Source organism: Dermacentor albipictus, chromosome 3 (genome assembly GCF_038994185.2).
Source record: "Dermacentor albipictus isolate Rhodes 1998 colony chromosome 3, USDA_Dalb.pri_finalv2, whole genome shotgun sequence".
NCBI classification, from domain to species: domain Eukaryota; kingdom Metazoa; phylum Arthropoda; class Arachnida; order Ixodida; family Ixodidae; genus Dermacentor; species Dermacentor albipictus.
The window spans coordinates 78,663,899-78,690,858 of NC_091823.1; the positions used below are offsets into that span (position 1 = coordinate 78,663,899).

The 26,960-nt window shown below is 47.6% G+C and overlaps 1 protein-coding gene across 1 annotated transcript in view; it reads right to left on the reverse strand.

Annotated features, from left to right (window-relative positions):
* LOC139057424 (cell adhesion molecule Dscam1-like) overlaps positions 1 to 26,960 on the reverse strand; it is a 105,644-nt gene that overhangs the window by 65,552 nt on the left and 13,132 nt on the right. Inside the window, exons 3-4 of the mRNA XM_070535650.1 lie at positions 18,915 to 19,322; positions 15,019 to 15,177 (exon numbers count right to left, since the gene is read on the reverse strand). Of these exons, the coding sequence (XP_070391751.1) occupies positions 15,019 to 15,177; positions 18,915 to 19,322 (567 nt within the window). The remainder of the gene's footprint in view (positions 1 to 15,018; positions 15,178 to 18,914; positions 19,323 to 26,960) is intronic.

The window sequence follows — 26,960 nt, forward strand, 5'->3', positions numbered from 1 at the left end:
GCTGTAGTACGTGACGTAATTGAACAGTGTCACGTTTGGTAGACGTCGTACGTAGACGTAGTTGATGACGCTGACTCCTTTCGATACGAACCATTATCAACCATGATCAACCGTATACTCCGCGGCGGCTATCTTTGGCGCGGCCGCGCGGGCCTTATCTTGAAAGCGATCTGCGATGGACATTGAGCGCGCCGATCGCTGATAGCCTCGTGAGCGCTGTGTTCTCGCTTCTTAGTTCACGTTGAAGCGACCGGCAGCACGAAGGTGAATTCGCTCGCTGCTGCGGGCCCTATGAAAGCGATCGTCTTACATGACTGACGGATGGACGGACGGACGGACGGACGGACGGATGGACGGATTTTCTCGTTCGGTAGGCATAGAAATACTTACGCATTTAAAGAAGGCAGCTTATTTATGCGCATTCAAACACTTCACCCTTCGAAATGATCCCCTTGCGCAGCGATACAGCACTTTCAATGTCTCTGCAACTTTCCAAATTCTTACGTGCAGTATTTTTTTTCTGTACGAGTCAAGCACCTTGTGCGATTTGGTCTTGATTTCAGAAATCGTGTCATCCCCCCTGTTCACGTCTAATTTCAATTTGAACAACAACAACAAAGAATATTGGCAGTTACGCGCAGCACCCGGGCACTCGGAAGGCTGACGTGCAAATGGGGCCATGGAAAAACGTCGAAGAGTGTGGGCGCTGACGGGCTCTCCAAGGCAGCTTGGGCCTGCAGCTCAGAGCGTGGTCCAAAGGCTCAAGCGTCGCACACATCTGGCTGGCAAGCGCTATACAGGAGGTTTCATCAACCGCCTTTCCAAAGCGCTCTCTGAACCATCGCCCAACCGTCGCTTCCGGTTCCACATCACCACTGTGTCCCGAGCACCATTAATCTTCGTGCCGTCGCTGTTTATCACGTTGTTTACATGCTATTTATCGTGACGAACATTATCAATAGAGAGAATGATAAATTCTGAACTGGCTTTAAGTGGACAGGTCGCGATCTGATTATGGGTAACGCCGGAATGCTTCAATTCTAGTCATCTCGGATTTTTTTACCCTTTATTTTTAATGTTTTGCTGGTAATTCTGCATAGAAAAGAAATTTGACTGCATGCATACTGAGTTTGTGATTTATTCGCAGTTATCTTTTAGTTCAAAACTTGCATTTGTTATGAGTAGTAGTTTTTGATGGCTATTTTAGTAGTGTGCAGATTACATTAAAGAGCACCCAATGCACAGCACACAAGTGTTCGTGCATTCCGACCCTCGTTTCTACCGGCACGCTGGGATCGACCCACGACCTCACGCTCAGCCGCGAAGCGCCATAGCCATTCAGCTATCGCGGCGGGTCATAATTACTTCATGCATAAGGTCGTTCGCGCCAGTAAATTGTATGAGCGGAATTTATCGTTTTGTGCGGGCAATAATTGGCTGTGCGTGCTTGTTGTCGCTTTCTTTTAGTACATTTCTGCGTGGCTTGTCACGTGTCAACTGACTGATCAAGTCTTTTCTGACCGCTTGACATGCTGGCGTCTCGTAATTCGCTACGCGCCGTGCTTCCTTAAAGTATTTTTAACCATTTTAAGTACTTGAAATGTACATCTCCATGACGCTGTTGCTACCCTCCTTGACGGAAAACACTAATATATTTACAGAAAATAAAATCGGGTGGGAATGAAAATGTACCTGAGAGTATACTTAAGCATTATTTGCGCCGCGAACAAAGCACGGCGGAAATAAAGTTAAACCGTAACCTATAAGTCACTTTGTGGCAGCGAATTGGTGCTTCTCAAAAGACGCTGCAATAAACGGAATGACTGAACAAATTGGTAAGATAGTGTATAAGTCTACTGCATTTAAACGTGCGAGGATATCTTTTTGGATCTTGTTATCGCATGATTTCTTGCTCGGCTCTAAGAAATTGTAAATAGGGCTTGATATCTTTAATGAAAATATTCTAAGAAACTATGCCAATACAGATTAGCCGCTAGCTGTATGACATTCTATGCCCGGGGACCACAACGTAACGAAGGCGCTACTGAAGTTCTTTCGCTCAAGTGATCTGGTTGAATGACTCTAACACTTTTCTTTTTCCCAGCATTCTTCTTCACCTGTGTGCATGTGTACGTGTTCCCCCCCCCCTCTCTCTCTCTCTCTCAATTTCTATGGCATTTAGGATGGTTTAATGCAAAGGTGCTACACCCGCTGCAACGCATGTACCACATTGTCTCGAGAACTCATTGAGGCCTCGGCATAAAAACGCACACTCACATTTCTCTCTCCAACACACCGGTTTTAACACTGTGCTTCGGCACTGCGGCCGAATACGAGGCAGACAAAAGAAAAGTGGACAGGTATCACGTTCGGTTTAGTTATTGATTGAACGATCTGGATTGAACTGTTTCAAGTGAACAACGAAACGGCAACCCTTGCTCAGCACGACGAAGCCAAAAGCGACCAGCGGAGGCGTGCACAAAGAACTTTCGCGAGAACCACCAGCTTCCCGTGAAACGGTAGTATAGCGGACGCGGCGAAAACGCAAGCGTGAAATTAAAAACCAATCGTTAACGAAGTATAGAGTTCCTTAGACACACTTCCGAGTCTCGTTCCTCTCTTCCGTTCTTTCACTCGTTCCGACTTCGCCCGTTTCGGTGCTCACCGCAGGAGCCCCCAGGGCCACCAATCAACGCGGTCCAAGACAACGCGAACCTCCACCGAGAGGAGAAGGAGGCTGCCACTTGAGCATGGTGAGTCGATGAACGAGTGTTATTTATCGGAAACCTAATTACTGTCGGAGCTCCTTAGCCCGGAGGCGCCTCGCGGGGGGCTCCGCGAGAGACGGGCCGCACAGAGCGCACGCACTGGCCGTGGATTCTGGGCCCCGTCTCTTTCTCCCGCCGCTTTCCGCCGCTCTTTCCCGACACAGTTTGGCCAACTCGCGCATCGCGGCGGTCAATGCTTCTCGGGCGCTTCGAGACATAATTAGCGCGCAGGAGACAAGCCAAATAAACACGCTCGGTGTATTGAGACGAGCGCGCGCGCTCGCGTCTGAAGAGTCGCGCCCCTTGCAGAGCCGTTGAGAAATGCAAGGGGGGGGGGGGGGGGCGACCGCGCAGTCGGTAATTGTCTTCCCGCGTCAAACTTTCGGCGGCGCACGGCGGGCCAGTTTGTAGGCGATAAGAAGTTTCCAAGTGCCTCGGGGCCGCGCCGGCTGTTTGTCGGCGCACGGCAAATGGAACGGGCCAGCGCCGCGGACGGTGTTATTGACATGTGAAACCGCCGGCTGCTGCTACACACGTGTGCTGCGCTATACGTGCTGCGGGCTATACTTGCGTGACGGCGACGCTTGCAGACTGGAAAGCTGTCGCGCAACACCTTTCTCTGTCACCTGGTTGCGTGATTGTAGTGATTGAGTATACTGTCAAAATATAACAGCAGCCCATCCAAGCGAACGCAACGTTGGGTTTCATGAATTTGGTGTAAGTAAATTGCACACGGAAGATTAATTATATGTTTACTGCTTGCCTTTTACAAGAGGTGGCCGAGAGTATGAAGTATATATTATAGATATATATAACAGAAACTCCCCCTTTCCCTCGCCCCCATTCACCTTTGGAGCTCTGTTTTCTCCTCAGCTAGCAAGCTCTGTTAGACATACGTACGGACTAATTTATAAACAGCCCCACATGCGAAAAAGAACATCAACAGCATCGACAAGCGGCGGAAAAACGTACGTAAAAAGAATGGACCTTGCTCACTTTTGCGCAAGCACGTACTTGGTTAAGTGAACAGAGAAAATTAGAAACTTACGAGCGGCGCTCCACTCACAACCGTCAATTAGAATATACGTGCTTTGAGCTTGAGCTATAGTATAGCACAGCATTGACAGCTTTGCCATCACTGGCCTTTCTCTCTCCCTTCTCTCTCTTCCACTTCTCCCTTTCCCCAGCGTAGGATAGCCGATCGGACTCTTGACTGGTTAACATCCCAGCCTTCCTATATTCTTCTCTCTCACTGGACTTTATGAATATCGAAATGGCAAACCAGACAACGAAGTTTAAATCTTAGCATGCTGCTTCGGATGTTCCTTTTTCATCATGTCAAACGCTGCCCACGTTTCTCACTTATTACCTCACTGTTCTTTTTTTTCTCCCCAAAATATAATTCACGAGGAATAACTGCTTCTACTTCCGGTCGCATGCGCCATTCTGCGCGTACGATGAACTGACTCCCTCATTTCTATTACACACTGAAGTAACCAAACCATCTACTGCCGTTGCCCTAATTTTCCCATTCCTTTCGACGCCGCTTCTTCAATACCGCTATACACTGTTTCCCCATCTTCCCCGCGGGTTCATCCCGACCACTTGTTTCAGCGACATCCCTCGACGCTCGCCAAAAGGAGCGAAAAAAAAATAAAAGGAAAGGAATAGGGAAATAAGGAGAATCCTATTACACGGGACTGCGTAATGAACGCGAGAGAAGATTCTAGGCAATGATGATTCTTCAGAGTAAAAAAATAAAACATAAAATAAACATAGAATAAAAGTTAAAGGAAGGCGGGAGGAACAAGCGAAGGAAAAACCGCTATATTATCCGGGAATGGCTAACGACTTCGGCCAAGCGGACGGAACAAATGGGAACACTCCCTGACTTGAGTACCAACAATGTTTCATTTTTGTTCTTGCATTCGCCAGCGCCTTCCCCTCGCCTCTCCGTCCTTGCCTTCTGCTAGCTTGTACGGGCTTTCGGTGCACGCTGGGCGGCCTGCCCGCGCGTACTACGTACATGCTTTTCGAGCTCGATTATGCTTTCGTTTTTCTTGTGTTGGGTGTGTGTTACCCCCCAGTGGGGAAGTGCCCTGAGAGCGTTGTGTGCTCGAGCAAGACAAATGAACGCTTGTCGCAGTTGCCCGTGCCTCGTATTTGAATTACGCTCCCATTTCTTTCCTTTCATTGCCATTTCATGCACGCACGAACACTGTTGTGTTCGCTGGGACGCGCGAATGAATGAAGAAAGGAATTTTCGCGAGCGCGAATAGAAAGAGAAGAAGAAAACACAAGAAAGCCCAGTAAGGGATGCCCTCTTAACGACGGGGCGACGGTTGGAAAATAAGGTTTTCGCCTTTCCAGAATTAGCGAGTTTCTCGTTTGAATCTTGTTCTTGGATGTAACGCGTACTCACTCAAGCAAGGAAAGAAATATCCCGAGTTCGAGTTGCGAGTTTGGAAGCTTCTTTCGGGTCACGCTGAATTTCGATTAAAGGAAACTTGAAGACGCACATGATGCATGAGTCACCGAGTCGTGACCGCGGTTTTTCGCTGGTCGCAGGAGCTGCGGATTAAGTAACTGCGACTGTGGTTCACGTTATCGATCTTCTTGTCAAATTTTAGTTTATTTGCTACGAGTATGCATGGCGTCTACATCATATTTTTAATATTTCTTTTGCTATTCCTATGCCTTCTTCTCTACTGCTGTAACTTAAGTGGGAATAGAACGCGTTCCCTAAGTGTGTGTGCTTGGTTGGGTGTTGTTGCAGCTCGAGGCGGCGTTTGGGCCAGAAATCCACCAAGCCCACCGACGAGTACGCCCGGTAATGGGAATGAAGGAAACAGGGTTTATTTTACATTAGTTCCGTTGGCTCCAGATACGGAAGCCTACTCCCTGCAAGAGCATATCAATCGTCTGCGTTTGATATGCTCCCCAGCACAGGGTAGCCAGCCGGTACTTAGACTGGCTAACCCCCCTGTCTTTCCTTCCCTATTGTCCCTCTCTCTCTCTCTTTATATCTCTCTCTCTCTCTCTCTCTCAGGACACGTCAGCCCCCTGTGCACGAAAGGTCTCCGCGTTTATTACCGTCGTCTTTCCTATGCTCCTAGACAAGAAAATCTGATGAGTGTATCCTGGCCAATCACAATTGTCGAATCGGTCCCAATATCCCGCCCACGATATCGCATTGTTCCGCCACACTTCGCCTCCAATGGTGCTAAATATTCCCCGCATATTTAGCAAATTCTGCATATTGAGCAAGCGCGCAGCCATCTGGGAATCCGAGGTCGGCGCCGTTCTTCGGTAGCCGTCGACTCGGGCTCCTTTCATCCATTAGTTCAGCTTGTCAGCTGCGGGTAGAGGGGCCCTTTGTGGACCCGTCAGCAATCGGTGTCTAGGCTGCGTTGACTTCTGGATAGGCGCTGATGGTTAAATGGGGTTGCCTCGCGGCAAACGTCTGATTAGCGCTCTTGGCCCTGTTGAGACGTAACAGTGTGCTTTTGTCACCTAAGCAGCGCATCTGTCACGCGTTAACTAGTTAAGACCTTCCGCACGCGTAAACCTAAGTCAAAGTGATTGACACAAGTCTCTTGCAATCGCGTAATCACACTTGTTATTTATTTAATTTGTTCAGGTACCTACATCGCACATTTGGGCATTACTTTAAGGGGGTCGAAATAGTAACCAGAATGGAAAAATAGAAGCAAACAGCGCCGACTGTCACTTGAACATCCTATATTATGCTAAAGAATACCTCACCTCGTGCAAGGATGAGGGAAGCACATTTGCGGGAACATGCACAACACTCGCAGCTAACTAATTCCACTGTCCAATGGTTAAAAAAGAAAAATAAACGAGCGTGCGAATACATCCATACAACAGCTTATTTCTCTAACCTCTTTGGCGTGCCGCAAAGGTTCATCAAGGGTTCTGTAATGTACTAGATAGAAATTAAGCGTTCCTGTCGTTAAGAAAAAATCATCTTACGCGTACTCAGGCAACCTGACTTCGCGCAATGCTAATAGTTACGTTAGGCTGCTCTGTATTGCTTCGTTACACTTAGTTACACTTCGTCAGCAGGAGTAAAAGTTTGTATCACGGCAAGAGGCAGACCACTTGCATTCTTCAAAGCTCACGCAGGCATTGCGCCAGAGATTGTTAATGTACCATCATTAAGAATACGCACGGTGGAGAAATTATAACGCAGGCACCAAATTAAGCACTCGAGCTAAGAGAACGAGTTAATTATTCGAGTTATTCAGAGTAAGTCATTCATTGCGAAACTTCTTAGTTGCGAAAAAGCGTATCCGAAACGATACGCTCGTGCTCATTTCACGGACATTGCAAACCGGGTCTACGAAGGGTCAGGTACAAAATAACCAACATCTCAATCGAGAGCATTATGACACGAGCATTAGAATTTCCTTCTGCTAGCGTATACACAAACGTTCTTTTTTTATGCTTTGTTAACGAGACGATTGCCCACTTCGGCGCAGCTTGCAGACGATTTCAAAATCTCGCTTAAATTTACGCGTTTCAGATTGAGCAACGCAACCATTCCGCAATCGAGTGGCAGATAACAAGGCGCCCAGTGCACGGAGAGCGAGCACAAAATATTTTGAAACGAGAGAGAAACGAGGAACTTAAACGAAAAACGGCTGCCGCGACACGGTGTACAATAATAGCGTATCATTGCTTGCAAGAAGAATTTTCGCTTCTTCGTTTATTTATTCTCCTCTTTCTTTTCTTCTTACTTCTTCAGCAATTATTCCTCTCTTATTTAACGTTTTCTCTCACCCGGGCAGCTTTGCCTGCTCGCTTGCTCCTCAAAACGCTTACTGACTGCGTGCTTATACGTCCGCTTAAGCGTCCGCTTAAATGGGCGAGAGGGGGAGAGTTGAGAGAGGAGGTAAACGTTTACAAAAGAAAGTGAGACAAGAAAACGTTTGAATTACTAAAAAGCAGCCAATCTGGAAGTGATAAAATGATTTCGAATACAATCGGCAATTTCAAGATGAATGCAATTATCTTTTCAGAAGATTAACTTTATAATCTTTATGTATCGCGTAGGTATTTGCCGATGGCAGTGCATATATATTTGTGTGGCTGAAGCTCAATGCATGCAGAGGCCTCGAAGGAAAGGAAAATAGTGGAGTTGTGCATCTCAAACCGACTCCCTTTTTTCCCCGTTTCTTTCTCCTTGTGGTCGTTCTTCCTTTTGTGTTTGAGAAAAAAAAAGACGAAATATTAGGGTCGGCTGAGAATTGCAGCCACCTTCGCCGCTATTTAAGAGTTCGTGCGAGGAAAGAAAACAAAAGAAATTGTTTTGCATGTGAAAGTATGTTGTTTACTGTTCAAATAACGAGCGACAAAGCTTGGCTGAGGTCCGGTTCATTCCACACGGCGAGCTTTTTTTAAAACTGGAAGAGCAATCTAAAGCTACTACGACACGTTGTAACAAGTACTTCGCCCTTTCTGGAAATTGTGCGCTGCTGCGACGGTTTTTGTAACTTATTGTAACAATTGATTGAAACAAAATAGATGATACAACTCGTCAAAACTCGGGTTGTACGAAGCAGGTAATTCAAGATATCCAGAAGAGCGCCACGCACGCACGCACGCACGCACGCACGCACGCACGCACGCACGCACGCACGCACGCACGCACGCACGCACGCACGCACGCACGCACGCACGAACGAACGAACGAACGAACGAACGAACGAACGAACGAACGAACGAACGAACGAACGAACGAACGAACGAACGAACAAACAAACAAACAAACTCGCTCTGCACATAACGGCACGCGCACGGAAACCCACTCGCGCACCCGGACACTCTCGAACACGCCATCGCACGCGCCCGGCCAACCAGGCACTCGTCCCTGACAGACGCAAGACACATGAAGGCGGCGCCGGAGAATCAGCGCGGCGGGCCGGCGCGTTTTAACGGGAATCACGCTGTTCGCAGTAAGAAGGCCTGCTCGGTGATCGAGTGTTTGCCCAAAGCGAAGGGCCAGCGTCCGCCTTCCCGGACACGCGCTCGCGCAAGGAGCCCCGCCAGTGGAGGAGGGGGGGGGGGGGGTCTCGTATTTATATTCTGTCCATCTCTATCCGCACACACGAGAAAGCGCTTACCGCATCGCGGCGCGTTTAATTCGCCCGTGCCTCCTAAGGCACTCGGTCCATAACCATGCTGCTAGAGGGAGAGTATCCGCGTACGGACGGGCCTCACAATTGCATAAAGTAAGGCTATAGAGCCAGATAATATTCTACTTTGATCTTGTCTTATCACATGCCACGCCGAATGGTCCGACAAGGCGATAAAGGCGGTGCGGTGAAGAAAATTACGGAAGAGTAAACGAATAAATAACTGCAATAGTATCGTAATTTCGTCCGAGTCCTGAAGTGCGTGCGAGGTATCTGTATGCACGGCGTCTGCATTTGGCCGTCACAATCTTAACAACCCGAGTGGCTGCTCCTGATGTGTTATCGCAAGCACTTTTGCCGTTGCAATCCGTCGAAGGATCCTTGGTGACCGTCCGCTTCCGTCACGAGGTTTACCGAAACGTTTACACTTCCCATGAAAAGAAATAAAAAATTAGTGGAAGCATGTCGTCCACGTACCCACTCCCAAGTTGGTAAAAAGCGAAAATTGGGCGAATTGGCATGGAAGCATGGCTAGGTCGGAGCGTGAACTGCTATAGGGCAAAAGCCAAGACACGAGAAGAGGCAGGACACAGCACTGACTGGCAACTGAAAGTTTATTCGAAAGGTTGGCAACTTTAAAAAAGGCGACATGTAATACGTCATCAAAAAGAGCAAGTAAAAAAAAACAGAAAATGTTGTGTTGTAACATTAAAAATTTTTTGCTTTTACCTGCTTTGGTTCTTTTATTTCAAATAGACTTCAAAGCTAAAGTCGTTTCCTGTGTGCGTCTTGGCCTTGTTCTGCGTCTTTTAAGCGCTAGCACAATATTTCTGAATAGTGGGTAATCCCGCTACATAAGATAGCCGTACCGACGTCGGACGACGCTGGGTGGAAACACGGAAAGAACGCGCATTCAGGCGTTGCGCGGTTGCCGTTGCAGGACGGAAAACTTGACGAATCGATGTCAGCGCCAAACTATATCTTCGGTGCCACTTGTACGCGTGAAAACACGGAATCCTGATTTCATAGAAGGAAGAGGTGCGCTGAGCGAAACACAGGGTCGGAACGAGGGCGAGAAAGAGAGCACCCGGGGCCCCCGCGTATTTCCGATAGGGAGGGTGGGCTCGGACCCTTGTTCCCTCTCGCAGTTTGATCGATGTGCCCGGCGTACAAGTTCTCTCTGGCGGCGCCAACCACAAACACGTGCCGTGACGCGTGGTGCGCAGCGAAGCGGCATCACTATATGGCCGCTCGTCGGTTTCGTCGGGCTCTTTTGCGCCTTTATGCGTGCCGGCCCAGTTCTGCTTTCTTCGGTTCGGCCTTTCTCTTCGCAATGGTGAATGAAGGACACCGATTGGCCCTGGCCCGAACCTTTCAGCTCGTCACTCTTCGATGTATCTACACGCACGTGCATTTATCTTGCCCCTTTCGTTTGGCGCGGCGATCGACTTCGGCGAAAGGAAATAACCGGCCGTACAAAGGTTGTCGTATAGGCGGACGGCGGGGAAATTAAAGAACTGTATATGCGTGACTCATTTGAGCGGTATTCGATGACGCAATTGTAGGTCAATAAAGCCGAAGGTTGGGCGCTGGACTGACATGGCCAATCTCAGACGCCTTAGGGTGGGCAAAAGGCTGGGAAGCCTGTGGACCGGCAACTTACCGTTATCGCTCAGCGCAAGACGCGCCAACACTATTTGGAACTTACTCGAATGTTGTCGTTAATTTTACCTGTTGTGTATGTTCTTGCCGAGCTTTATGCAATCAGATGATATGCGCCAACATGAATTCTGTATCCCTTTCTGGAAGGCACGCAGGCACCAGCGATTAAGCTAGAACGTTCGACGAGTCACGTATAAAAGCGGCTTGACTCGCAGAACAGACTTTTGACGATCGCCGACTGTGCTTGTCTCTATCGCTCTGCCCTGAGTGTCCCTTGCTAGTGTATCTATTTGGCACAGGTTTGCCCAATAAAACGTTGGTTTCGTGATTGACTGTTTTGCTACTATGTTCTTCACTCTCACCAGAACGTGACATCTGGTGTAGGTCCTGGGTATCGACCTCAGTACCTCTCGCAAGACAGGGTGGTAGATGGCAACCTTGATGAAAAAGTTATTGGAACTCTCGTTAGAAATTTTACAGCAGTTCTGTAGTGTCTATAGATTCTCTATAGGAAGTTTGTCTACTTGAGGATTTACACTTTCTTTTTCGGCTTATGTATGCTGGTTTTATAAAAAAACAGCCTGCCCAGAAGTCTATCTACCACAGCCTAATAAATAGAGTATACGCAGTTGTTTTTCTATAACAGTATGGATACATCATGTGGTGTAGCTACAACACTCTTAGGCAAAGTTACACCCTTTGGGTTGTATCTCTGCCACACAACACTAATCGTCATCTGCCTTGCTTGCGTTTGCTTTCTTGAAAACGCCGCGCCGGCTACTTTCCTGTCGGGAATGCTATGTCATGCTGATAACGCGCATGCCGTTCGTTACTGGAAAGTATACATATACCGTGCTCGCCGCGTTAAAGAAAGGAAATGCGGACAAGGACGATGACGATTATCGTTGTATGGCAAAAGGGTGTAATTTTGCTTAAGAGTCTAGAAAGCGAGGCGGTTGTACAAAAAAAGAATCTGTAAAAATCCACACATGGTGCAAACTTACTTCAAAAACTGCCAGGAACTAGACCTCACACAAAGCCTATAGCCTGCAAATTCAATGCAACATACGCTGCAGTGCCTTCACAGGAATGAACTTGCATCCTTATAATTAACTTTGACACCCTTATATTTAAATTTTCCCATTAGGTCACGTGGCAAACCATTCGAAGTAAAGACCCGCCGTGGTTGCTCAGTGGCTATGGTGTTAGGCTGCTGAGCACGAGGTCGCGGGATCGAATCCCGGCCACGGCGGCCGCATTTCGATGGGGGTGAAATGCGAAAACACCCGCGGTACTTAGGTTTAGGTGCACGTTAAAGAACCCCAGGTGGTCAAAATTTCCGGAGTCCTCCACAACGGCGTGCCTCATAATTAGAAAGTGGTTTAGGCACGTAAAACCCCATAATTTAATTTTAATTCGAAGTAAAGAAGAAAAGCTGTTTTTGGCACTTCCTTTGTTCTTATTCTGTTTACTGACATTCCACACAAAAGGCTTCTCTGTTATGCGTCGTTTTCCACCGAGCACGTGCTCACGTCTCTTCCTCATTTTTCTCCTCTTCAAGGATCACTGTGCACGAACGGCGCAATCTGAGACTTACATAGTTCTTCTGCAGTGTCCGCGACGATTTATGTAAGAAGAAACTAGAAGGCTTTCGGCGTATTTAGAGGGCCATTTCTTTTCATTCTAGTAAGAGTCAAACTCGTTTCGTAAACGAGTGGATGAGAATCGCGCGACCTCGGCGAAGAAGCCTGGTCCCACGGTATACCGTTTACTGTGAAAGGTGAGTCGCACTGAAATTTTGGTCGCTGTTTACGTCTGCGGACGCCCGCACTTCCGGTTCTTTTGCAACAAAGTTTAATTTGTGTGACCGACTTGCATTACGTTACGGGGAAATCTGACGCGCGGCTTTAGTTATGATACCATTATTCAGGATTTGGCGCTGAAATTTCGAACGCCAAGGGATGGGGGGGGGGGGAGGCAGCCGCCCGAACGCTAATCCTTCCGGTTCTTTCGCAACTGCGTACAACTTATATGACCGATTTGCGTTATATTAAAGGAAATACGACGTTTCGCTCGGGTTAGGTTACCGTTATTCAGGAGTGAGCTGTACCATCAAAGTCATCTTGTAAGATAAGACAATATAATAGAACGTGTAGGGCCATTTTCTTTAACTGCGCCAAATTAAAACAAAAGTTGCCTGTGGCAGATAATACGATTCTAACCCTTGAACTAAATTACTCGATGAAGTGGCCATTACTTCTACGAGAAATCAAAATGATTGATTGAACAATTAACATAATTACACTAATTGACTTGTACAATAATTATTACGGCACGCATATCAATCTACGCAATGTACCTAGTGAGTTTGCCAGGCATATCCACTTGGAACGAATTCTGAAGATGGCACCGGTTTTGAGATGTGCGCCGTCAAACGTGCGGTAAAAATGAACTGTTGTTCCACTTACTTTTTAATGAAAACGCTCTTTCATGCATTGAAGCAAAAAATAACTGTGACGCTAATGGAATTCGTCAGACAGACTGAAAATTATTACGTCGAAACTGGTGTAGTCCTGAGAATTCGCTCCAAGCTTGCGAACTCTCCGCCTACAATTCATCGATATAAATATGTGCCGTAACGCAATTAAGAAGTGAATTGGTGTAATTATGTTAACTATTAAATTAAGCATTTTGCTTTCTCGTGGAACTAATTGCCGCCTCATAGAGTAATTTAGCTCATTGGTCATAACGGTGCTACCTGCCACAGGCAATAAAAAAAAATTGATGCAGCTAAAATAAAAAAGAAAGAACTGGTATATCGATCAAGCTCAAAAAGATGTTAACAAATTACCAGGTGCGAAATTCGAACAACGGAACGCAAAACAACAACAACAACAACGACAACGACGACGACGGTGAATAAACAACAGACGTGAGCTGTTTTAAAACGAAGGGCTAGGCGACAAATTCATGTAACCCTGAGTGGGTCCGCGGATGGAAATGGTAAGATGTAATCAAAGCATACCACACGCGCGCTTCGTATAGCGAGCGCAGGCAGAACCGAAAGGCTTTCTAAACATTTTGCGCACGAAAATTCTTATGCGAGGCGAATGCGAGGGGGCCGGGTGAGGGGTCGAGTGAGGGTAGCCTGAGCAGTGGCGTAATAACGGTGGTTAATGTGGCAATAAATATAGGACATTTCGTATAGGGGAAGCTCATATCCATTTTTAATGCGCTACACAATGAAAAAAAATAAACAGATTAACCTCCGCCTTTTTTCCTTCCGTTTGCGACATTAGCGTGTTGCGTGTTACTTTGATCCAATCGACGTCACTCCTACTATGCCTTTATATATGATTCTCGTCTAAGGTTCTGCAAGTACATGCGTAATCTCGGTTCGTAATACTCGTCCGTCCTGTCTTAGCACTACTTGCTTACACCACACTTTACAGATACCGTATTTATCGTGGTGGTAGCAGCTGCTAAGCGCGAGGTCGCGGGATCAAATCCCTGCCGCGGCGGCCGCATTTCGATGGGGGCGAAATGCAAGAACGCCCCTGTACTGTGCATTGAGTGCACGTTAAAAAATTCCAGGTGGTCAAAATTAATCCGGAGTTCCTGACTACGGCGTACCTCATAATAAGATCGTGGTTTTGGCACGTAAAACCCCGGAATTAATTTTTTTTGTGGTATTAACAGCAAGAGTGCGCATGCCTACAGCGGACCAACTTTACTTGGATTTGTAAATTAATCCGACTGTAAACATACATTTAGCTGGGACAGATGTGGCATTTCAACTCTCCTGACGGAACCAAGCAGCCTTTCAACCAACGATTGCTAGCGGAGAGTGGAGTGGTGTGCCCTGGCACCTCCCCCGCTTCGCGGTCAGGCTAACCGCGTACGGCCAATGGTCTTAGCGAAAATGTGTATAGATGTATCTATAGCCTCCGAAATCGGGCTGCGCGCGTAGTTTTTTCCTGCGCGCCGATCAGTCTCGAAGGCTATGCATGCCAGCGATTAGTTTAGCGTTTAGCGGGGACATGTCATTAGCGGACGTTAAACCACGGCCTCCGATATGTTCAGCTCGTGCGGATGGTTCCCCGGATTTCGGAGGCCATCTATGCATGGCCGCACATCGACAAAGACGCCAGGGGACACGCAGATCCATCTCCTGCTGGTAAGCTTGAGAATGAACTTGGTAGGGGAGGGGGGCGAGGTAGACACACAGACGTAAACTTCTGCTCAGTGAAATCAGTGGAGTCCTGGCACCACCGGTAAACGAGAGGCTAAATACGTTAGCCATTCGCCTCATTTGTTAGTGGAGAAAAAAAAAGCAACGGGACGTAGTGTTAAGCCTTCTTCGCCTTGTGGCCCTCTGTTCTCATGTCCTGCTATCAACGAGAGCGCCGTGCCGTTGACAGCTCACTTACCTATGACCCTGAGGTACACGGAACCGACGGCCGTATTTCCCCTGCGGTTGCTGACGGCGCACTCGTACCAGCCTTGGTCACTTTGGGTCACGTGAACGATGTGCAAGGTCCCGTTGTCACTGGCCAGGATTCTGGACGAAGGCCGCAGCTTCTCGTTGTCTGAAAGCCGAAGACAATACATTAAAGAAAAATATACGATGGCGTGAATAATGCCGGTATTTCGAGTACAAAGAGAGGATTACAGGCTGACTGTCGATCCCCTTTCCCTGTATTTCTTGTAGAATGGAGCAATAAGACGTCTTGAAAAATACTGTAATAAAGTAGACAATGTCTAATATGCAGGCCTACGAACCGGCACTTTTCCTATAGATATAGCCGATAGCTTTCATGCAGATTACCCATAGGCGGTAGACAATAGCGAAAAATATGCTTAGGGTGGCAACATCCCCTATAGCACGCATGAGTCAGTTTACGCTGAACCTAAATTAAGGTTTTCCCAGGCTGCTGGGGGGGGGGGGGAGGGGTCGAAGGCCTGCACGTTATTTGTCCTCCGATCAGCGGCATGGCCTATGCGGTGCATCTGGTTCCTGATACAATATTTGGTAGGAGTGTTGTGGTTGCCGCACCACCCTATTTCTCTCCACACCGCTTCTCTGCGAAACAAGTTAATCAGTGGTTTATTAATCAATATATATGTAATTTCTCAGGGCAGCTGATGCCGCTGGCAAGCTTTTCCGTTACAACGATGCAACGAGATACCGGGACTCGCGATTGTAATAATTACAGTGCAGTGCCGCAACGCTCCGTTGTGCCGCGATTACGGGTGAGGCGCATCATAAAAAAAAAGAAAAAAAAAATATACGGATCGACCTGACACGCAATCCGCTACGTGTACATATTTGCGCAAGGCTAAGGTCGCGTATATTACGTCCCAATGTGCCGGCCTGGTAATCGATATTGACGGAGGCTTCGAAGGGGAACAGGTTGCTAGGCAATGTGCCCAGCAACTGGAATTCAGTGCCTAAAAAGAAAAAAAGGAAAAAAAAGAAAAAAAGAAAACGTCAATGTCGCAAGTAGTATCTGCCGTGTGCCGCCACGAAATGATATCTCCGTGTTACGTTGATGTAATTAGTGCCCCGAAAAGCACAGGCTGATAGACATGCCGGGCAAAATTATCTTTTGCTCAATACTCACGTCTGTCACAGGCAAACCTCGCAAAACAGGCGAAAGATGAAAACTGTGGGTGTTATGAACAACTTGCAACAGCACACCCGCGGAACGGGCTGTCGTACCCACCACTAAGGTATATTTCTTGCAATAGGGCAGTGATATCGGCAACGACTTTTGCGACTTTTTGGGGCCGGGCTTCGTCAAGCTGCAGTAATGCAGCGTTTTTCCGCCACCCCTTTTCTCCCTTTGTTGAGGTATTGAAATAAAGTTTTCATTTGATTTGATTTGATATATCTGCTTATCGTTTGTTTCTTTATAGTTTTGCACGGAATACATGTGATCTCGCTCAATGGCTGCTTTGTGCCCAGGTGCACACATTGTCTGAATTCCGTATTGCAAGATGCACTCTTGGCGACAAAGGTTTACGCAACATGGTTGTCGCAATACAAATGAAATGTTATTCCTGTGTTAGCGTGTGGCTTACAATACCGCGCGGTGAATCCTCCGAGACTATGAAAGAAGTGCGCGGCTGTAGATCGCGACAACTGTCTGTCTTTTTTTTCTTGATATGCGTGATGCGGCAACTTTCGTCTCTGAAGGAACATTTTCTTTCCAGCTCTCTCACATTCACAGTGCGACTGGAAGGTTTAACACATAAAATCATTAGGGAAAATAAGGCTTCGTCGAGATGAGTTGCACTATCAAAGAAGCTCATTAGTCATCGACAGAAAGGAAGATGCACAAGTGCAAAAGAAAATCTTGTGTCGTTACAGGCAGAACTCTACAATACGCGGACCATAGGCTCTACACATCTTCAGAGGAAATGGCCAATAGACAAGGTGCTTAGGAAAGCAGACAAACCTCGGTTTGCTTTTATACGTTGTTTGTCGGCGCTTTGTTCTGAAGAAGGATGTGTACAAACTTGCTCAGGTGTCATTTATTTTACTATACGGTGTATACATGATAATTGCTGATCTTTAATGACATCGCCTTTGAATAGGGAACCCGCCGTGGTTGCTCAGTGGCTATGGTGTTGGGTTGCTGAGCACGAGGTCGCGGAATCGAATCTCGGCCACGGCGGCTCATTTCGATGGGGGCGAAATGCGAAAACACCCGCGCTACGTAGGTTTAGGTGCACGTTAAAAAACCCCCGGTGGTCGAAATTTCCGGAGTCCTCTACTACGGCATGCCTCATAATCAGAAAGTAGTTTTGGCACGTAAAAGCCCATAACCTAATTAAGTTTTTTGAATAGGGGTGGCGACTATCATCTAGTTTGTGCGAGCTACTTATATGAATTGCCATATAGCATAACCTAGCCTTTTGCCTAACTCTGTTTCACCTCGTAAAGTTATCTATGCCTGTGGCGACATCGTCGGTACCTCTTCCCTGCTGTTATTTCCACCAACACTCGAATCATATCCTGCTTATCTCCACCGTGGACCAGTCAACGCTCCAATTATCTTTAAAACCACCAGAACGCGGACATTCCCTACACTTCTGGCTAGCTAGATATATACGTGCGCATTTAATTACAACGTGCCGAGTCGTCTACGGTCTTTCGTCTGCGGCAGAACCGAGTCTGACCCTGTTGCGAATACTTGCTCCTTTGCAGATGGATGGATGGAAGCTAGAAGCGCCCCCTTTGAAACGGGGTGATGGCAGTTGCCACCATGTTCAGCTTTTTATTTTTCTTTAACTGTGTTGTAAGTTATTAAAATTCGCCATTTTCTTTAAATACGTCCTCCTACACTTTTAACCTGATGTCACCTCTCTGCTTTTGAGCTACCAATCTTCCAATCGCTTTTTGCTAACTTTCACCACAAATTTATTTACATGAATATTGTTATCTCTGAACCCTAGGGCCCCAGAATGCGTGACTGTGCCCGCGTCGACATCGGGATGGATACCACCACATTTTAGTATGAGGGGTTCTATTATTTCTGCAGATTTACCACACACAGTGCATGTGTGACGTGTCGTCTTCTTCGTCAAATTTCTTTTTATAGCTGCGCGTTCTAAGACATCCTGACCTAGCTTCAAAGAGTAGGTCACTGCCTCTTGAGTTATCATCAAACGCTTCCTTCCTGATCTGCTGTTTCCAGTATCGATATAGTTCAACACTATGCTTCTTTCCCATTGAATTTATCAAATTTTTACTTTCCGCGTTTTAACCCGTCGTTTAATGCTCTGTCTTTCTCCGTCCTCGTGTCTGGCATACTTACTGGTTAGCTTCCTAGTTCTTTTCCGCCATTGTGAGTCAGTGCTCTTTCTGTATAGGTACTTAAATACCTTAGCTGCCCACCCATTATCGTCCAATTTCCTAAGGCATTTTTCGTATAGGATTTTACTCTGAGCTTCCCGTGCTTCAAACAATGCCCAGCCCATATCCCCCTGTACTGCCTCTTTTGTGGTTTTCCCGTGGGTACCTAGTGCTAATCTTCCAACAGCTCTCTGATTTACTTCTAGTCTCGACTGAACTTTTGCCCTCAAGCGCAGGACCGCATTCCCGTTAGTAAGCCCCGACACCATTATTCCTTTCCAAATACCTCTCAGTACTTCATACCTGTTGTACCCCCACAATGCCCTATGTTCCATTATCCCGGAATCTCTTCGCCCTTTTGCTATGAGAGACTGTTCGTGCTTTTCCTGCGTACATCTGCCCTTTGTTTGTGCGGCCCGGAGCCAGGCGGCGCCATCTGGCGTCCACGCGCTGCACTGAGCGCACCTTTCTTCCAGACGACCTGCGAGATGGGGTAGCCGGAGGCGGCGCACTGCAGGCGCACGTCGGCTCCGCTCACGTGGGTCACGTTGTCCATGCGGTGCACGAACGGCGGCCCGTACACCGACAGGCGCGCCGTGTGCTCGGCCGAGGCGAGCTCGTTCTCGGCGCGGCACGTGTACACGCCGCCGTGCTCGGTGGCCACGGCCGACACGTTGACGAAGCTGGTGACCACGCCGGAGGCGTCCACGAAGTCGCCGATGCGCAGGCCCGCCCGGTCGGCCAGGAGGCGGCCGTAGCGGAACCACGAGATCTGCGGCAGCGGGTTGCCCGTCACGGAGCACTTGAGCGACACGGGCAGGCCGGGCTTGAGCAGCTGGTCCTGGAAGGCCTCCAGGAAGTCCGGTGGGTTCTCTGCACCGACCGGAATAGGGGGCCGGTCGACGTCGGAAATGAGAAAGCCGTGCCTCGGGGCCGGAGGCGGCGCGCAGCAGGCGTTCACGCACACGCACTCGCACACGCACAAGAATGCGCATGCGCGCAAAGAGAAACGCGCGCGCACAAACACACTCGCGGAGAAGGAAAAACAAGGCATCCGGCAAATCTATCCGTCTATGCCTCGCGTTACAGCAACGCAAGCTGAGAAAGCGGGGATATGCCTGGCCTCGCGGCTAAGAGATAGGGGCGAGGGAAGTTGGTTGCAAGCGCGGGACATCGGTTTTCCGTAGTGCTTTCCCCTCGGTGTTCCTTATTACTCTTAGCGGCATCTCGGCGCCATGGTTTCTGTCACGGCAATGATGCTACGTGGACGAAGTTAGAAAAGGGCCATCTTTCGCCATTGAGACTTGAGCTGGTTTTCTCCGTTCCACTTCACCCCCCACCCCTCTTTCCGCGCTCCCTCTATGTTTTCGTTAAGGATGCTGCTCGCGTTGCCTCGGCTGTCCTATGAAACTGTGGACTTCTTCTCAACGAGCCGTTAACGGTCTGTCTACTTTTCAATCCTTAAACGGAACTGGCGCTTTCCTGTTTTCTTCTTTTTATCTGCTCTCATGTGGAGCACAGAGTGGTTGGAAAAGGAGTGAGCGGCAACAGATGGGCTTTGGAGCTGTGTTTGTTCCTCTACTCTAAGCTTGAAGAGAACAGAAAGCAGACAGTTACTTTCCGAATCGAGCTCCTCGCTGTACTTAGAGGAGAGAAAAAGAAAGAGTTCAAGATAGTGAACTGATACGGCAGAGACAGATCTTTATATTAATGGTGAGAGACCACCAGGAGACAAATAGTAAGGGTAGGATAAACGTGTAAGTGCTTAACTACTGAAGCCGCAGCCGCGTCTTCAATAGTACCGCACGGACACTCTTAAAGTAAACAATTAATTATTATTCAAACCAATATATTCCTAATGTATCGTGAACGTCAATCAAAAAGAAAAACGTGCTTGATGTAGCGAGCTATATGTAAAGCAATATTGGTAAAACAAAAAGTGGCTGAGGCCTTTGTGTGAAATCGGAACTACTGGGAGTCCCCAAATTCCGCTTTGGTGTTCCCTTTACCATTGTATCGTGCTGTATACCAACTTAAAAGTGTCATCTGTAGTATCTTGTGTCCTCACGGTGAATCATTAGTTTCTCTCTTTATATATATTTTCTGTCTGCGAAGACGCGTGCGACATCTATTATTTGCCCAACTTTTCACCCGAAGGAAGATCACGCGAGTAGAGCACCAACTTCAGAAACCATTACAAAACGTCTTCACATAGATTTATAACGAAACGTAAGCCTTCGTTCTAGCTCAACAAGAACCGTATGTTTAATGAGAGAACGCTAAAGTAAGTGGGTGGGTGTACTAAACTAAATCTTCAGTCTAACACATATGCGTTATCTCTGCCTCTGGATTTGCTAATGGCTTATTCATAATCAGTCACCGCACAACCGCCGAAGTGATTTCCGTAAGCCTCTCCTACAGCATCTCGAGAATCATCCCAACAAGTAACTTCGTCGCAAGCGCTTTCTATAAAAAAAAAAGAAAGAAAAAGCATACTTCTACGGAGACATTACACAGGGTTCATATTTCTCCTTGTCCCATTTTCAAGCAAACTGCTAACGCGAAAAACCAAACCGACATTTAAATTGTTCTTTTTTTTTCATCTCGTTGTTCCTTCGGAGGCCGCAAGCCATTTTTGCCACCGTGCTAAGTCCGGCCCCTCGTGCTTCGTATTATCGAGGATGTTGTTACAGGCTCTGCAGCGTAACCTGGATGGGAACGAAAGAATAAGAAAGAAACAGCAAGAACGAACACAGTAACAGCAATAAGAAAGGAAAAAAAATAGAAAAGAAGGAATAAAAGGCATCATCATCAGACGCGACGCCAACCGTCGTGCGTAGCAAGCCAGGCAGCTCAAGGGAGCGAATTGGGGAGCGATATAAGGCGTCGCCTACAGGCATTTCCCTAAAGGGGAACACAAAGGCGCCTTCTCCCTCGTAGTACCCACTTCCTTGCGCGCCTTGCTATCCATCGTCGCGCGTTCTTATCCCCATCCTGTCCCAAGGAAAACATTCTTCAGTGCGAAACGCGTGGAGCAAGCTTAGCAAACAAAATAACGCAAGAAAAGATGGAGAACTAGCCACGGAAGACGGTTTATTCTAACGGTGAAGATTTCCTTTTTTTCCCCGCTTCGTTTGCTTCGGCGTAAGCTCGAGGAGTTAGCGCCGCGATGAGCAACCTGTCGAAGGAACTTACCACGAAAGAAAACGCCAACTTTAGTAACAACAGTGCATTTGTTGTCGTCGAGAAGTACTTTTTGATGTCTTACTTTTGCGTTGCTTGATTCCTGACGCAAGCTTGAAGGTTTTTTTTTTGACGCCTTAACCTGCGCGAGGTGATTTCGACTTCTCTGTCTTTTTGCCGTCTTACGCTTTTCTTTCTTCTTTAAACGAGCTTCATCTGTTGTTTCGACTCCCACGAGGACGCGTTCCGAAAAAAAATAGAAAAAAAGAAATGAGGACGCCAGCCCCCTGTCTTCCACCGATATACTTCGCCACGCTTCTTCGTCGCCTTGACAACAATGCAAATGACGGCTCTTTCAAAGTGGATTTGGGGATATAGATACAAGCACGCACCTATATACGCTGCTGCGTTAGTCTGCAAAAGAAAATAAGTGTGACGCAAATAAAACTTTTTACAGATACAGCAAGTGAAGGAACTACACAAGCCTAACGAAAAAAACAACAACAACAAAGAAGAAGTGAACTGTGGAAGAATATAATAGAAATGCTGCAAGTATATACTTGAAAGATGAACGTTGCTACGCAGGGATTTGCTCGCGTTCTCACACGCGCTGCCATCACCGTGGATACGGTAGCGTGATTTAGCGCGTAGGGCTCCGGAGTCTCGGATAAATACGTACGCAGCGGTGGGCTGGCGCGTAGCGCTTCGCTGCGCATGCTCCAACGCATTCTGCGGCGCTCGATATTCGCTTCAGCTCTTTCGAGCTCGTTGCCTCGTTTATGTGTCTGATGCCGGGAGCTTTGCCTTGAGGCTCGTATGATGGCTTTAGAGCGCCTTGCAACAGCCTCCGCTGTCGCCTTCACGAACGGCGAGTGCCTGCATGGTGCACTGACGTTGTGCTGCAGACGCTGCCACGTCGCTCAGGTTTGCGTGTGACACGAAAACATGCAGCTTTATGTACGGCACGAAGGCGACTTGGGAAGCTTGCAGGGCTTTGCTGGAGACCTTACGCTGCACCGCGTTCGGAGTGAGAAGAGAAGGTCTTTACGCGTGATATACGATTGTCTGGGAGGGACCATTTTACTGGCGACGCATAGCCAGGCCTAAAGCTTCTCGCGGTTGCTTTATGCGTCACGAGACGCGACACGCTACGCAAGAACATCCGAGTTAGGGTTAAGAAAGAATCTCTCGGGCACTGGCGACGTCTTCAAATGAATGAAGCAATCATATCACGACATGAAATGTCAGACGCGGCACGCCTCAAGTCTAGCTGCTGAACGTCACTATAAGACGTCACATCATGAATCGTCGCCAGAGCTGGACGCAAGTAACACGCGAACAAGCAGTGCGGCCAACCGGCATGGACGACACAGGTGGCAGTTAACATTTACGAATTATTTTTACTATTTTGTACTCCGATTAAATTACGCGGGAGGAGCGCTCTGCGGTTACATCTAGTTTTACCAGTTTAACGACCGCTGGCTTCTTGTAGTCCACGCTCTTTTTTTCTTCTTTAATGCGACAGCATTAAAAGCGGACCTCACTCACTTTGTAGGTACCTATGTGAGAAAAATATCTGAGATGCTGCTGAAAGGGAGTGCAGTCTAGCACAGCATCTCAATACGCTGGCAGCCACGAGGAAAGAAGGCGAGAAAGTGACACGGGACATACATGCCAGACATTTCAAAGGGCGATTTTGGCAAGAGAGAAACATGCGTCAGATCGTAGCCTAATGGTTATAGGATTACCCGCCGTGGTTGCTCAGTGGATGTGGTGTTGGGCTGCTGAGCACGAGGTCGCGGGATCGAATCCCGGCCACGGCGGCCGTATTTCGATGGGGGCGAAAACACCCGTGTACTTAGATTTAGGTGCACGTTAAAGAACCCCAGGTGGTCGAAATTTCCGGAGTCCTCCACTACGGCGTGCCTCATAATCAGAAAGTGGTTTTGGCACGTAAAACCCCATAATTTAATTTTTTTCGGTTATAGGATTGGGCTGCTGCGCTGGAAGATGGAGATTCGATTTCACTATTAGTGACGCATTATCTTATAGCACTACAGGCGCCGTTACCTACTTTGGAGGTAACTAATGTTGAATTCCAATTGCAGATCGCGAGCGCTCGGCCGGATCACGAACGAAGCGCGTCGTTCCGACTGAGATCGCCCTCGTCAAATCTGCGAATGGAATGCGTGCGCTCCCGCGCGTGCACTTAGTACGGGGAAATCAAGCGACAGAGCGCTAGACTAGAGGTGGATCGGGTAGGCCTGATCACCTTCACCACGATCATCCGGATCATCCCGGCATTCCATGCGTTTGTTTTTCTTCCGTGTCGGAAGAATTGTCACTGGACTTGGGAACTTATAGTGCAAAAGGATAGACACTTGGGCGAGTTGGTACGGTAACATGATTTTGGCTTCTAGCGCGAAATGAAACACGGACGCAGACAGGACGACCTTTTGCATTACATTTCTTGTACACAGGGCTCTTTTCAATGTGAACGTTTTAACTTATAGTGCCCGAGTCGGAGCTGTCACTATCCAGGAGCAGGAACAAACATGCAAGGCGCGAAGTAGCGTCCGTGGTTTCCGTGTTGTCCATAGCTGCTCGCGACCGCATACAGGCGACCGTGATAGGAAGCAGAGGCGGGTGAAAGAAATACGTCGCGCGGACTTTTGGTCAAATCGGCCAATTTCGGCGGTGCAAATATTTTTGCTCCGCACAGCGATCCGGAATCGGTGGCTGGTACCAATCTGCCATTGGAACACACAACTCACGCTCTCATTCTGCCATTTGGAATAGGGTTGCTCAATACGGAGCAGAAAAAACTGGATCTACCATTGGAATTCAACGTAACAGTAAACTAGAGGAGCATTGAGCATATAGGCGAGCGCGTCACAGGGTGCGCAAAATCGCAAGTTTGCAAGAGGTACAAGATATAAAAATCTAAATTTGATAAACGAGAGTGTGCAAAGATGCACGTGAGGCACGCGCGCGCAGCCATCGAGGCGTCTGCAGCTCGTAGGAAAAAGCGGGCCGATCCTGGAGATAGTCGAAAAGCAAACTGAACCGTTGACATGCTGTTCGGAGCCCAGTAATCGCTATGCTGCAAAACGTGTTGCAGAAGACGAACACTTTTGTAGTATTTAAAGAACGGCATCACGAAAGCGTCGCTTCACGTAGATTCAAACATGTGTTCCGGATCTGATGTGATTGTACAGTTATGAAGTTATAAAAAAAATTGAATTGTGTGTTTTTACGCGGCAAAACTACGATCAGATTATGAAGCACGCCGTAGTGGGGGAATGTGGATCACCTGGGTCTCTTCAACGTGCTCCTAAATCTAAGTACACTGGTGTTTTCGCATTTCGCCCCCATCTAAATGCGGCCCCCGTGTCTGGGATTCGATCTCGCGATCTCGTGCTTATCAGCCCAACACCATAGCCACTAAGCAACCGCAGCGGGTTCATGAACTTATACTTCTCACACTTATAAGCATACTATCACATAATTGGACAATTAGGGGTGGTTTTTTTTTTTACCGAACACTGACGCCTGGGTACACCTGGATCCTGCATCCTGGATCTGAATTCCTTCCGCAGTTTGTATGTTTTCTCAATTCGAAAGCACACTCACCCACCAATCGAGACAGCTAACACAACATTAACGAAAGTGACCGGCTAAATAAAAACAGCACTTACGAAGCCTTTATTAATTCTACCTCCATATCTGCATCCATCAGGATCCGCCCACTCGCTCCTCTCCTCAGAGCGCGGAATGAGCTAAACTGAAAAGTGCTAAGGTGCAGCGCGAGCGTCAGTCAAAGCATAACAGCCCCCAATAGCACAACTTCTCTTATATAAGAGCGCTTCGTTGATAGGCGTTTGGGCGTCTGTAAATCATGGTAGCCGTCACCATGGTAACGTGCAGCGACATGATAGCCACTACGATGGCCAGTCGTGGACCTCACGTGCATGAGAAACGTCCTGTGAATGACGGCGGGAGCGTAGACGCATTTCGTGGAGGAATGAAGACTCAGTGCAATGACCGAAGGAGAAGAGACCATGAGGCGGAGGTGACGAGAATCGGCTGATCTAGATTAAGAAGCTTGAGCTTGGTTATTTTTGCTAGGCTGTGTTTGGCAAAGCCAGGTGGCGTAAATAGCACCCGAAACATCAATGATGCCCGCCACTTCTGCAGTACTTAACTTTATGAAGAGAGCCCGAGGTGAACAAAGAATTATACAGAGTGCTTCGCGCGAAAATTTTTACACGATGTAACAACGCAAAACAATAACCAGCCTCTTCAAGCTTTACTGAGAAGGTGAAGCAGTTCAGAAGAGATGTAGTACATCTAGAAGATTTCAGCTATTTACACTGTCAAACTGCACTATGGCATTGAATCAAGTGGTTATACATATGCGTAGCACTACGCTCCTGTTAGGAGAGGGATAAAGGTAAAGACAGCGAGGTTAACCAAAAGATATATCTGGTTGGCTACCCTGTACTGGGGAAGTGGAAGTGGAGTGTGAAATATGAGATAACAGAAAGATGAAGAGGGAAAGCATGAAATAATGAATTCTGGGGTTTTACATGCCAGAGCCACGATATGATTACGAGGCACGCCGTAGTAGGGGAACCTGGATTAATTTTGACCGCCTGGGGTTCTTTAAAGTGCACCCCATGCACGGTGCACGAGAGTGTTTCCATTTCGGCCCCACCGAAATGCAGCCCCCACAGCCAGGACTTGATCTCGCGCCCTCGGGCTTGGGTTCGCCACAACGCCACCACGGCGGTAGAAGGTAAGAATCAACACAAACGCGTCCATGGGGACACTGTAAACCAGTTTGTCAGGGTGCCATATATACGGTCACACACACTGTCAACAGTGTCAAGCTAACACACACGGACATAAAACGTCACACAGTGCACTGTGCCACGCAGCGCCACCGAGACGCAACAAGTAAAACACTCAGGTATCTTTCAGGTAGCCCAGACGCACCTGTTAGATATTTCACACTGTGAGGCAAACACGATAACACATTAACACCGCGAAGCACTCGTGTTATTTGAGCGAACCCCCTCCCCCCCCCCCCCCACCTGCTGCTGCTGCCTCAACGACTGCATCGCCAGTGACGCAGAGTGTCAGCCCAGACTTTCAAGAAAACCAGTGGGGAAAATAATAATAATAATAATAATAATAATAATAATAATAATAATAATAATAATAATAATAATAATAATAATAATAATAATAATAATAATAATAATAATAATAAACCTATTTTAAGTCCACTGCAGGACGAAGGCCTCTCCCTCCGATTTCCAATTA